A 13,836-nucleotide genomic window follows, 5' to 3' on the forward strand; every position below is an offset into this window, starting at 1 on the left:
TTTGCTAAGCTGAAAGTGAGAATCTCAGATGAGGATAATATTTTATTGACTCACAACTCAAAAGGAATTTAAGCAATTTGCTTCAAACATCGCTGAAAGATTCTCCTCTGCTTTCTGAGTAAGTGCTGAGCTTTCCAGGCCAAACCAATTTTTCAAGCCAAAATTGACAAATGCTAAAATAGAACATCACTAGAGAAGCTAGTTGCTACCTTAAATCACACAAAATTACTTTTACACCAGGATAATAAAATGTGCTACTCAAAACCAATACTTCTTTTACACTGATAAGCAATGGACCGCTGGGTGCCCACCAAGGCCAGCTCCAACCCGCTCTAAAGACAGCTGCTCTGAATGAAACATACCATGGATGAGGGATCAGAAAAGCAATTAAAAGCTCTTTGAACAGCAATAGCCTGGAACAAATACTAATTTGTACTTCTCTTCTGAGAAGTGAATATAAAATAGCATTTCTAGTGCCATTTGATGTAAATTGAGCCTTTTATGTGGAATCATTACAAGTATCAACAGCTACTTCTGCAAATTCCTCTGGGAAGCCAAGTGGGGGGTCTCTCTTCACAGCTTAAACCAGAGGTCTAAGGGACACGAGGAGCTCACCCTTCTGCAGGGATAATGCTAGCATCTCTCTTGGACAAATGAACAGGACTGTTCTGCTGGACATTCGGGGAGCTGGGAATCAAGGCAGACTGAAGAATTAGCAATTATTTCTTCAGACCAGGCAGTGAAGCACACAGAGGAGCTGACTCTGAGACAAAAAGATACCAGCTTTCAATGGCAGAGGCACTTGGAAACACAGCTCCTGGAACAGGACCTGTCTGTGCCAGGCATCTCTCCCCACTGCCCCAGGGGCATGGCAGAGGTCATGCTTTTGGAGCGCACTGTTCCTGCTTGGTTGCTGCAGTGCCGTGGCACATCCTCAGATACTCTGGAAAATTGTCAGCTGCAAGGAATGCATAACAAAATCATTCAATGTATCGAAATTGCCTGGAAGATTAATGCAACGATTGCCGCCCTCTTTGTACTTGGCTTTCCTCATCTGTGGGAGTGCTTATTTGTGCTGGAGATAGACAACTAAATAAATAAAGCACCAGAGGAGGGGCGTGTGGGGGGGGAAACAAACTCCAAACCAGCCAATTAACCTTTGAAATATAAGTTGTGCTGCTGGTAACTAACAGCATCATGTAACCTCCTAATTACCAGCCGTGTACAACATGTCAGTTGGAGACAGAGCCGGCTGTTAACCCCGCGGATGCGCTGTGCAGGAGGATCCGATTGCTGCTAATGACTGAAGTCCCAAAGAAACTCGCTTCCCATCATCAGCTGCCTCCTGCTACCCGGATCTCCTGCCGCAAACCGGCTGTGCTGCCATGAAACCTTCAATCTGCCTCTGAGAGCAGGACTGCTAAAGGGCAGCTCTGGGCAAAGCAGCTCCAGCATCTCCTCACCTTCCCGCGAGTCAGTTAGCTGCTACAGTGGTCGTGCCCTTAGCCACAGGACAGGATCCTTGACTAAAAGGGGATTGTGTGGGGCTGTGAGCATTAAACAGGGTGGTGCCAGCTATGTTAGCCAAGAGCAGCCAGAGCAACCATGTGAGCACCCTCCTGCAAGCTTCAAATTCCCACAAAAACACGTATTAAAGCCTTGAGGGGATTTGGATACGGACAGGTCTCTCTCATTCATCTGGAGGCAGCGTCCAGGCCTGCGGCAGTAGAGACACAGATCACCTTCCTCTCTTGTCAAAGAGTCCTACCAAAGTGCTGCTATGGCACACTTGCCCCCTTGCCCTGCGGCTACCATAAAAGGGCCAGCAGGAAAGCCCCCCGGGTTTTGCCACCAGCCTGGCACTTTGCAACCTCAACTTCCTCGCCCAGAAGATAGGGACAGTAATGCTCGATTGCCTCAAGAGGGCTCCGTGAGACTTCTCTGCGGAGCCCTGCCATGTCCTGGGATGAAAGGCGAGAAAGGGACTAGTACTGCTCTATCTTCCGCTCCATATGTTGTTCAGGACCCTCCACCCCTCCCACACACACAGAGGATTGATGCCTTGGCTTTGAATAGCACTCTGAAATAAGAACGTATATGGTGTGTCCATCTATTTGCAAAGCCACTGTTGACTATGAAGTCTGAGAAGCTGGAAAAGCAAGCAGCCATTAATAATTTTTTTATAAAAAGGATTGGGCATTTCTTTACAGTGAGGTCTGGGAGGGCTTCCCTGTGGCTGCTGCACTGATTGCAGCCCAGTTTGATAAAACCAGTCAATGGCTGAAAACAAGTGGCTAGAGTTGAGACCAGGGAACCTGCTTAAGCTGTTCCACCCAAAGCAAATGTCTCCATGGTAGATGATGTTTTGCAGGGCTTCAGGGCCCAGGAGTCCCCTGCCTATGCTGCTGTCAGCAGACACAGAGCACAGGAGGCTTCCCCAACGGGAGCCCCTGAACCCTGCTCTCTGGGTAACACTGAACAGCTCGGTAGGAGCAAGGAAAGCAGAGGAGAGCCACAGAGTAGCTATCCTTGTAGGCAGCTCCTAAATCCTTATGACTTGGGGAATGGCCTCCGGGTTTGCCCTTGGGAGGATGGAGAAGGAGACGATGGCAACGCCCACACCTGGTTAACAGCCTGGGGAAGGCTCACACCTTCTCGCCTTGTAATACTTGCTCTGAGCAGAGGTGCAGAGTGACTGGGCAGCATCCGTCACTCAGTAACCAGAAAGCTGTTCTTCCTGGCGAGGATCATGGCATACCCAAAACGAGCCATTCTCACCTCCCCTCCGTCCCAACACCACACTGTGGCTTCACGACAGCTTTGCTCAGGCATCTCCTCCTTGTCTCCACACAAATCCAGCCCCCTACCCCAAGTCTTGCAGCCAGTTCTCACTTGAGGAGGGCTGCGGGTTCTGAAATCACCCCGCTTTGCTCACAGAAGCCCCAGATCTTCATGCCAAACAGTCTCGGAGCCTAGAGACACTTTCTATTGTTTTCAGACAGCGTCTCAGTCTCTGGCGATGCCCTGGAGGTCACTCTGTTGATAGGAGAGTGCTTGGGCGAGGTGTTTCAAAGCTGAGCTCTGACAGCTCCATGGCTCGTTATCCCCACTGTGTACCAGAGACACTTTGCAGTCAGGCACGTGGAAGAACTTTTACAGGTTTCACTTCAAAATTCCTCCCTTTTTATTGGGCCCACACCGGGCAGTGCCTGCAAGCAAAGCTGGCAGGAGTCTGATGCTCCGTAGCCAAAAGCTTCAGAATCTTTATTGCCATTGGCTTTGAGATGATTTAAAGCAAATCTTTTACAAGGTAAAATCCAATATAAACCTGATGGTTACAGTTTTCCTTTGTTAGCAGTGAGGATGTAATTATCACACTTTACCTTTATACGAGTGATTGTGGACAGACTCCATACGATCCCTGGGCTTTCTCACTGCAGCCTGCCTAAGGTTTTCCCTCAGCACCCACCATGGCAATATCCAAGGACTGACAAAGCTGTATCCGCCTGACAAAAGAGTATTCACGCAGAAATGCGGCCACCACAAGGCATGAATGGTCTATTCAAAGGCTACTGACAAAGTGTACTTCCTAATTTTAAAACTTGTTGTGGAATTAACCAGACAGAAAGCTGACAGCGACAGCTATTTCTTTGTTGGGTTTGGACGCTCTCTGCTATAGGTGTGAACTAATTTATTGCTGCATGGCTGAGGTTCATGTGTTTTAGCTGAGTACTTGCTTTTCTGAAAGAAAATATGTCTCAGCATAGAATATGGGGGTTTAAAGCACACAAGTGGAGAGAAATAAAGTAGCAGCACTCTGGAGGATTGTTTGTGGTGGTCCTGAGCAGGATTTAATCCTGGGAAACGATGGAGAACAAAATGCAGAGACTCCTGTCCTGCCTTTGGATGTACTGTTACTCTGTCTGCCTTTCCTCCTCACTCGTGAGCGGACAGACCAAAGCAGAGAGGAAGAATAGCTTTATAAACAACCTTGACCTGGTCCTGACCCTGCAGTGGAGATTTTAGGGGAGCATGGGACAAATCTTTGACTATCCACCTCAGACAAGATTGGTATGAGGATCTCCTGGCCCCACTGGGATGCCTTTTCTGCACCTGATACAGACGCGGCATGAGAAATTGCAGAGCACATCTTGAGAAAACAGTTGAAAGTAACCAGTTTTTCCAAGAAAGAAAAGCCCAGAAAAGCACAGCTTTCCCCAGAGTGACAACTGGAGATGCCCAGATGACTCACCGCCCTCTCCCATTGCACAGCCCCTCAAGCTCCCATCAGCCAACAAGGACAAGCTGTCCTCAGCTGCCAGCACTGGTTTCTGCCATCACCATGTTCAGACTAATACTGGGAACAGCACGATTTCTCTTTTCTCCCTCCAAACTCTTAAAAGACCTGTTTGCATCATATGAGATCAAATTAAAGGTTTTGGAGCCTTCAGGGAGAAACTAAATTCTTTTTCTGTGTGGGTTATTTGCATTACAAGGTCCACTGTGCACCACCACCATCAGACCAAGGCGTATTTCCAGCAGAACAATTCACACTTACACGAGTAGTTCACAGCAAACAACTTAAGCAGTCAGGCTCTGAGCTGCCACGTCCTAACACACACATTGAAACTCTCCACACCTCAGCAGCGCTGCCAGCCACCTTCCAAGGCTTTTCACACACAGAAGGATGCTCCTGCTCACCACACGTTTGCAGGATCTGGCCCTGGGCCCCATTTGGTGTTTCCAACTTGCACAAAAACCACTTGCTCCTCCTCTGGCATGGCTTTGACAGAGTCACCCCAAGCCACTACGCAAGCTGCCATGCTGTGAGGACCTGAAACTACAGACCCTCAGGGCTCTTCAGGCCAGTCCCACACTCACCTGCTCATGGTACTCGATGCCCATGCTCAGCGTGTTGATGAGAATGGCTATCATAATCCCCCGGTTGAAGTACTTGCTTTCCACAATCCTCTTCAGCTTGCTGCCAAAAGCCTTCCACAGGCGGGTGACCTTGTTCTTCTCCTTGGGTTTTTTCTTCTTCCTCCTCCTCCTGCTCCGCTGCTGCTGGAGCTGGTCTCTGTGGTCGCCGTGCCGCAGGTCCTGGGTGAACTCATAGACACCATTGCTGTCGGAGTCGCAGCTGTCGGACTCGCTGAAGGCGAACTCGGGGTCTTCCAGGAGGCTGGCGCAGAAGGGACAATCCTGCAGCTCGCAGGTCAGCGTGCCGCCCGGCGGGCTGGGCAGCGGGCAGGCCGCGCTCAGCCCCGACAGCCGGCTGGGCGTCCGCCGCAGACCTGCAAGGGGAGACGCACACCATGAGCCACCTCACGCCCTCAACATGGCGGACAGCCCCGTGTCCCGCTCGGGTGGCACTGGGCCTGTCCAGGGCAGAGCAGCTTCTGCCACATCCTCCAATAAATGTAATACCCTAACACAGCCTTCTAGCCACCCATCTTACCAAGCAGCTCTCGCTTTGCCTCATTTTTCCCTCTGTTCCCCGAGCCCCAACACTCACCCTCCAGCCCCCTCCATGGACACGGGGCCGAGAGGCCTCTCTCCACACAGCGTGGCAGCCATTTTGTGTTCTGCTGCTGAGGGAAGGCTGGCACAGCTCTCGCTTTCAATTATTTTTGATTATATCTGACCAGGCTAACATCATTAGTGGTGATCTGAGCGCTATCAAGCTGCTACACGCAATTTAGATAGTGCTTCTATTTAGCTAATAATGAGGAGGGAGACGGAGAAATGGACCAAAGGTGGTTACAGACCATGGATCACAGCTCAGAGAGTCACGTCGTCCCTTCAGTCTCCTTCATCCCTCCTTCAGCCTTTAATAAAGCTCAGGTGAATTCTTTGCTTGAGGTGCAGGACTGAGCGTTCAGGGTGTTTTAAAATCAAACACATTGCCACATGTTTTGTGGTGTGAGGAGAAATGCTGACTGCCCTCACAGAGCCAGGGTATGGAGAAGATATGGACAAGCGTAACAAGGATGATTCCAGTGGAACGGGAACCAGATTTTATTTCCTCATATTTAGGAACCAAATTCCTAGTTTCCTCATATTTAGGAACCAAATATTAATGGCAGAAAAAATCCCCAACACGAACGCAATACTGCAAGCATGGGATCTTTCCTACAAAATGCCATTCAAGCATCAACGAAAGCTTTCCTTGAGATTCAGGGAAATAATGTGAGGGGACAGTTTTCCCCCGTAACATGCTCCTGTTTGGAGGTGGATGGGGACACTTGGGTCGGTTTTGGGGGAGATCAAGCAAAAGACAGTGGATGCTTCTGGCTCTAGGCCCAGGAGCTTGGAGCTCACCCAGCAATAGTGCTGCTGATTTCAGCCACTCCTGGCTGACCCTTGAGGACATCTTTAAAGAGAAAGCAGCCCCAAACAAAATAAAAGCAGCCCATTAGCTTGAAAACTGGGTTGTGACAAGAGCCAAAATATATTTTACTTGCCTGAACATCACTCAGATACCACTGGCCTTCAAAACAGCCTTGCAGGAGTGGACTGTCCTACTCCTGGTCATTACATCAAAGACACCAGGACAATCAGAAATATTTGCCCCCTTACTCAACCTGCAAGCAGCACTGCACATTAGCACAGCATTTCTGATCAGGACGGATCTGATGAGGAAAGACTGCAGCACAGCCATAGTAGCGTGGATAGCAGAGGTAGTGGGCTTGCCAGACGTCTTTTAATGCTATCAAAGTGTTAAAAATTACATGAAAAACACTGGCGCCACAGATGTCTTCAAAATACCAGAGTCTCCTTGGCTGCCTGCTAAAATAACCTCACAGCATTGCAGGGCACAAGAACACAGAGGAACAGGCTGTACTTTATGCTGTTCAATTCCACAACAAAAGAAGGGAAGAGAATACTCTCTCCCGCAATTGCATCTTTCCCAGCAGACACCAACCTTGTTTCCAGCTGGAGCTGAGAGTGCCCTGGCTGCTAATGCCTCCTTAACGCTCTCAATTATCACTTGTGTGCTCTCCTTGCACAAGTCTTGCACTGAACAGACTCTGCTTGTTGACTTGTAAACGTGGAGAGAGAATTAAGTGAAATAGCTCTTCGTTTGCCCAAAAAGGCTGAGGCCAGGAGGGTTGGTTGAGCTTGTGAGCCCACCTCACCTTTGCCGCTGAGCACAGGGTAAGGACTTAACATGGCTCCTTTGCTAAGTTTAGGCTGGGATGGAGAAACATGAGTTGGGAGCTGTGCCTGGCAGAGCTACACCCTCAGAAGCTGGCTCATTTGGCACTTATAGATCCTCCTGAAGCCTGGAAGATACATTTATCATCCCTACTGTACAAAGATGGTTGTGGTGCAGAAGTGAATCCAACTCAGCCCTTTTGGTGTTGCAGGAGGGGCTGTGGCAGGAGTGCGAAGGAGGGCCTGGAAAGAGCCAGAGCCACAGAGGGGAAGAGCTGGGCACTGACACATCTTGTGACAGGGTCTCTAGATGGACCTGGCTGACTTGCTTCCCAGCCCCTGTGCTCCTCAGGGTGCCAGATAAACTGCTGCTCACCAGCCAAGAGCTGTGGCATCCACCCCTTCCCCTAGATATGACCTGGAAGAGACAAAACAATTTCAGGAGATTGGTTTAAAGCATTTTGGCATCCTCTGGGCTGAAATGCCTCTGTAAAAGAGGATACTATAATTGCTTTATTAACAGCAACTCCATCTAACCTCTGGCTTTCAAAGAGCCACCACACGCTACATGAAAATCTCCTAAGTTATTGACGTGGCCCAGGGATGTCACAGTTGGGACTGAGATCGGGGGCTTCTCCTGAAAAGGACCCCAGCAGCAGATCCCCTTGCAAGCAACGAAGAACCAAACCTCTGACTTGAGCACTGCCTTCCACGCAACAGCTCTTCTGGTCATCCTTGTTTTCCCAGTTCCAGACTTTTGCAGAGTCTGGGCTTTTATCTCAAGGTAAATACACTTTCTCATAATAACCTTCATTAACTTGCACAGTTAAAGATGAACCAGTGATTCATATAAAGCCCTTGCTTAACAACGGAAGAACGTTACAACTAACCTTGCCCCCTTTTGCCCTCCTGCTTCGCTCCCAAGCTCACAGAAACGTCTGCCAAAGGCAATTTCTATAAACAATCCACTTTACCCTTTTGTATGGTCACTTAAAAAAGATATTAACAAAGACAAGCCACCCAACCTATTTGGCAAGCAACCTTTACTGTGACCCCCCCCAAGCTAGGCTTGGTATTTTTTCAGCACATACATCACTAGGATAAATATTTGTGTCCATGCACACGCAGATAAACAGTTTTGGAAAACACAGGCATTGAAAAAAACAGACGACAAGTTTGGCTTAAAGACATTAAAAAATAGAAGCTAGATCTTTTTGACTTTTTACTGTTTTAGGGCTTAGGACTATTTTTCAGCCTTTAGCTCCAGCCACGAGGACTGGAAACATTTTGCAAAATAGAAACCTAAGTCTTGCATGAAGTCACTACTCCAGCAGTGGGTGATTTATATGTGAAGGGAGATAAAACTACACTAACTAGCAGCGCTGGTGTGGCTGCAATCTGTACAGATGCAGATGGGACAGAGGTACAAAAGAGACCCCAAGATGTTCCTCATTCATACAGATTGAATGGAGCTCCAAATCTGCAGTAACGCTTCATCCTACCTTTCTTCTGCATGTAGGGAAAGATGAGAGGGAAAGCCTGAGACCTGTAGCTCTGCTACACTCCTGCCCTCACACACATCCTCTGAAGACCAGCATGGAACAAGACCCTGCAGTGGCCATGGGCCTTCCTCCAAACCTTCTGCTCCTTCTTGCCAAAAAGAAATTCAGAGGCTTAGAGGCCCATCACAGCAGAACTAGGGGTTTCTAGAAGTGTCTGGTTTGAGTTCTTTCAGTGTCTCCCTGTTTTAAACTTCCTATGTTTCCTATACCTTATACTTCTGCATCAGCTTCCACCTGCTCTTCCCTTTCAAGGTACCATCTCTCAGCAGCTGGGGCTTCTCTGCTGCAGGGCTGCAGCTGGCAGGTCCTTCATTCACCAGAGATGTAACTCCAGGGGCTGCATAGATCTGTTCTTGGGTGGGAACAGAGGGAGAACCTCCAGGATATCACTAAGTACATGAGAAGAGCTCAAAAACACATGCTTTGTAACCACAGGAAAGAGGCCTCCAGTAGTGGCCTGAACTCACTGCCTGGACCATCCTGTATCTTGCTTTACCTAACGACTGCAAATACAAGGGCAGAAGGATCAGAGCTCTCAGTCCCTCAACCTGTCCTACTGCTGGCTTCAGCGCTCAGTTCAAACAGCATTCACAAAACAGCCTCCATCTTCATCACCCCACATGGCTATCAATAACACCTTAACTCTTGAGCAATTTGCTCTTTGCCTGGTTTTCCTAAGCAAAAAAAAATTAGCTTGTTTGTCCTTACCATGCTCTCCTACCAGTTGCTGCAGCTTCCCATAAGAATCCGTGCCCAAATTTACAGGGCTATTAACCACGGCCACAGGTGAATTGCCATTCTTCTTTCCTTTGGGAACTGGAACAGAACTGGCTTTGCTAGTTGGAGAAGGCAGGATGGTAGGATAGTTCATGTTGCCGTGGTTGGACAGTCCGGCAGTCAGTTTAATGCTTGCAGGGGCATTGGAAGACTTACAGTTCACTTGTGGTCCTTCGACATGACAGTCTGCATGGTAAATGCTGTGCACAGACTCCGAATCTGGAGGAGGAGCAGGGCTTTGCAAGTTGGGTGATGGAGAAGGAAGCATCAATTGGCCTCCAGGTTTCATGACCTTGAGTTCCAGGTCGCAGATCTCAGGGTTGGAGCGTGGCCCCCGAGGGCTCCCATTGCTGATGTGATAGTGGTGGTGGTGGTGGTGATGGTGATGATGGATGAGGTGGTGTATGGAGGTGATGTGCTTTTTGCCTCGGTGGCTTTGCCCATTTGTGGTGCTGTTTGGGTTAACTTTTTTCCGGCGCTTACTCTGCCAGTTATTGTACAGGCGTATTGTCCGCCGTTTCACCTTCCTGAAGATGTGGCAGATGTACTTGAGCAGCTCCTCGTAGCAGCTACCTGGCTCCGAGAAGCTGGCAATTGTGCTGTCGTTGGAGAGATAACGGGCCCGCTGCTCCTGCATCAGCTGGTTCTCCCGCTGCTTTGTTTCAGAAAACTGTGTTGCTATCACAACCAGGCACAAGTTAATCATGAAGAAGGAACCAACCTGGAGAAAACACAGGGAAAGGAATTAGCAGGGACTTTACAAAGCAAGACACACTCTTCACCACCACATGCTGTCTGGACTTAAAGTGTGGTTCTTAAAAATCCTGAGATTTCCAAACACGCCAAATCTCAGGGTCTGCTCACCAAATGTTATGTCAACATGTGCCTGAGCTGCTAAATTTGCTCCTAAGCCATGTTAAATTACTTTGGCAATGGTAAAGAAAGCTGTAAACAATAGCCTTCACCACTTTCCTCCCCTCAACAGTGATGACATTTGCTACTAATGCAGGGTGTATAAAACACAACGTGATCAGTTACCACCACAAAACAGATCACTAGGAAACACCTGGCCAACGTGCAAGGAAAAATGGTCTGAAGTCCAATTTGTGTTGTACTGAAACCACCTCTTCTCTTCCTCTATCACTTCACACCCTGGCATAGTGCACTCTCATTTTGAGGAGGACAGTCAGAATCCACACATCTGTGACCTTGTACTCTTGTAACTCTGATACAGAGAAATGCATCTCCAGAAGATTCAGTGCTCCTAGAAAGGCCTGATTTATTGACTGGTTAAGTTGATGTGTTCTTGGGTCACACCACGTTTTCAAAATGAAGTCCCAAGGACAAGAATGTGAAGTGACCTAAAGCTACATCCTTCCCTCAGCTGTTGAGTCCACAAACTGTTTTTTCACCACTTGGGTTCATAAACCAGCCAAAGGAAAATGTCAAATATTCCCATCAGAGAATCAGTGCCCTTAGGCGTGAAAGGGACTGACGTCAAGAATGTGCCACTGTCTACATGGCCAAACCTCTGTGCTGTGCTCAGTAGGAAACGTATGGATTTAATCTGGACCATTGTCTGGTGAATCCTGAGGGGAAGCCGTTGGGAGATGGTTTGCAGTGCTATTCCCCAGTTTGTAATATCAGCCTGGATACTGTTTGAGAAGCAGCAAGGGTGCCATACCCAGCTCCAAGTGACTTGGAGATTAGTCACCTTCTGGCTTTTCTGCAAGGATCCACATGTAGAGAAGGGTTCAAAAGAGTGGAGCATGAATCTCTACTATGCATGGCCCATTGCTAAGGGCTTAAAAATCACTGGCTTCAGAATGCTGTCCATTACGGGGGAACTCTCACACCGCTGTGATCCACGCCTTTCCCACTGGTGGTGGGAGCTGTGGTGGTTTGACTTTCCAAGGCCTTCAAAACCACATTGACGAGGATGAGGTTATATATAAAGAATATCCAGCCACAAAAGCACTTCAAAGTGCCTCTGTCCCATGTCCTGCTTGACATCTACATGGTACTTTTCCCTCTGCTCTCCTCATGACTTAAATGCTTAACTTTTCCACAGATGTAGACTCCTGGAGATGGTTGTGCCCATTGTAAAAAAAGAACCTTGCTAACATGGAATGGCAGCTTCTGAAGGCAACCTCCAGCACCTCCAGTCAGTAATACTTTGTTTTTAGGAACGACAGCACCATAAGACCTCAGAAAGGTGCACTGCTATTATTACTGTTATTTAAAGAGCTCAGGTGAAGTTCAATAGTTTGAGGGCCCTTGTTTGAAATGAGGTGTCCTCTGGCACACTGAGGAGGCTAAAGGAAGAATAGCTACAGCCTCTTCGCTGTTTGTTCCGATTAACAGTTGCTTGGCCAAGGCACAATAGTTAGGACACATCAAGGTGACAAGACCAAGACTGGGACAGTAAGAGGGAGGGAAGACCATATGGCTTGACAAGCTGTGACTATGCATCACATGTGACACTAAAAAGGACTGTTGTAGCCAATAATCTGTCCCCACAGCACTAACCACAACCTGCATGATTATGCTTTATGGCAGAAGGAAGGTCTCCCACTCTGAATCCTAGCTGGCTCTTCTCTGTGCAAAGCCCAGGGAACAACTTTACCCCACAAGCACAAGGAATGGAGCATCTCACAGTTCATACTTACTATTATAAGCAATATAAAATATATAAAATTGTAAAAAGAATGTGCATCCATCACATAATACATGATGTCAACCCATCCTTCCAGGGTTATAACCTACAGGAAGATAGAGAAAGAAAGTGTAAGAACAAAAGTTAACCAAAAAGTCAGTAAACATCAATCTTCTGATAGTGCCTGGCACTCATCACTCCACAGCATCTCTCAGGATCCATCCCGACCTGCTGCACTTCTTTTCCCAGTTGGCTTAGGATAGCAGCAATGTGTGACCAAAGGACTGGCCTGAGGTTTCTACAGGAATCTGCTACGATTAAAATGATGAAACATTGCAATGAAACATCTGAAACGCTGGTTCTGAGCCAGTGCAAAGAAATTCCAAGGAGGGATGATAAACAAAGCAGAAGTCTCTCTGTGCAGAGATCTGGGCTTTGACCTGAGGCTCCTGGTTTTGTAATGCTACCCATAAAATTCCCAAGTTTTTAAGTCAATTTTGTTTCTGTAAAACCAATTTCTTTGTGATTCCTACTGGCTCGCTGTTACAACTGCAACACCAATATCATAGTCGGAAAGCATCTGAATGGAAAAGAGTTACTTTAATTAAATGTAGAATTGATGTCATACTCGTTTTCTCAGTCTTCCTTCCACTAAAAAAGAAGCTGAGGATTTAATTAACACCACTCAGGCTGTGTGCAGAGCAAAGCGAATCCTGCCATGTAATTTACACTTTTTATTTAGATAAAACATACCAAACTTCTAGTGCTATCTTGCTACTAGTCCTAGAACTGAAATTCCAGCACAATTTCCATCAAAACCAAAGCTCCTGTCTGAATTCCCTTGCACTGACATACCCTATTCGCTACGCCTAACGTGAGCCTTGGTGGTCCTAGCATAAACCCAGAATTGCCGCCTGCATCCCATTTCAGTGGCATCATTCCTGATTTAAAGGAACTGTGAATTAGCTTGCTGTGAACAAGAAGAGGATCAAGCCTCTTCAGTGTAGAGGACCTCCTGCATGGTGCGTACAGAAAAGCTGATCCATAAAGCACTTGCTGTAGAGGCAGTGAATAAAACTATGTTCTTGCCACACCTGGAGCATCAGGGCAAAACACTTGCAGGGAAGTCAGACATGAACCCTTGCCACTTTTCTCCTGTTTTTTTACTCAAAGAGCTGGAAGAAGCTCCTAGATAGGGATCTTTGGTACATGACCACATCTGCAAGGGGGAGAGCATTGCTGTACACACAACCATCAGTACTCACAGTCACCCTGAGACTGTCAGAGCACCTTGCATCAGCTCATGGGTGCTAGAAGAGAAACACTACCTACTCTCGATTCCTCTCACCCTAAAGTCAAATGTCGTGATGTCTTATCAGCAAGTTTTCAAACCCACTTCCCATGTTGAAGCACGTGTAACTTAGCACCCACCACGCAGATGAGTGAGAAGAAGCCTGCGAATACAGCTCCATGCTAAAACCAATAAACATGATCTGCCAAGAAGCAGGTAAAAATTGTCTCTGGAGCTGTTCTACTCTGTCAGCATTGCTAACGACTTTGAGCAATCAGGTCTGATAACATGCTGGCTGCATTTACACAAACTGCACCCACCTCTCCTGGTCCTCATTACATGCAATAGATATTCTTTCATGTCACCTCCTCGCTACTGCTTGGTGATGTACA

The 13,836-nt window shown here is 47.6% G+C and overlaps 1 protein-coding gene across 3 annotated transcripts in view; it reads right to left on the reverse strand.

Annotated features, from left to right (window-relative positions):
* CACNA1H (calcium voltage-gated channel subunit alpha1 H) overlaps window positions 1-12,244 on the reverse strand; it is an 89,331-nt gene extending 77,087 nt beyond the window's left edge. For all 3 annotated transcript variants that reach the window (XM_068423924.1, XM_068423923.1, XM_068423922.1), the window contains exons 1-3: window positions 12,167-12,244; window positions 9,429-10,218; window positions 4,882-5,294 (exon numbers count right to left, since the gene is read on the reverse strand). In XM_068423924.1, coding sequence (XP_068280025.1) covers window positions 4,882-5,294; window positions 9,429-10,218; window positions 12,167-12,229 — 1,266 coding nt within the window. In that variant the 5' untranslated portion in view covers window positions 12,230-12,244. The remainder of the gene's footprint in view (window positions 1-4,881; window positions 5,295-9,428; window positions 10,219-12,166) is intronic.
* Between the last annotated feature and the right edge of the window lie 1,592 nt (window positions 12,245-13,836).

The sequence above is a fragment of the Nyctibius grandis genome, chromosome Z (assembly GCF_013368605.1).
Source record: "Nyctibius grandis isolate bNycGra1 chromosome Z, bNycGra1.pri, whole genome shotgun sequence".
Lineage (NCBI taxonomy): Eukaryota > Metazoa > Chordata > Aves > Nyctibiiformes > Nyctibiidae > Nyctibius > Nyctibius grandis.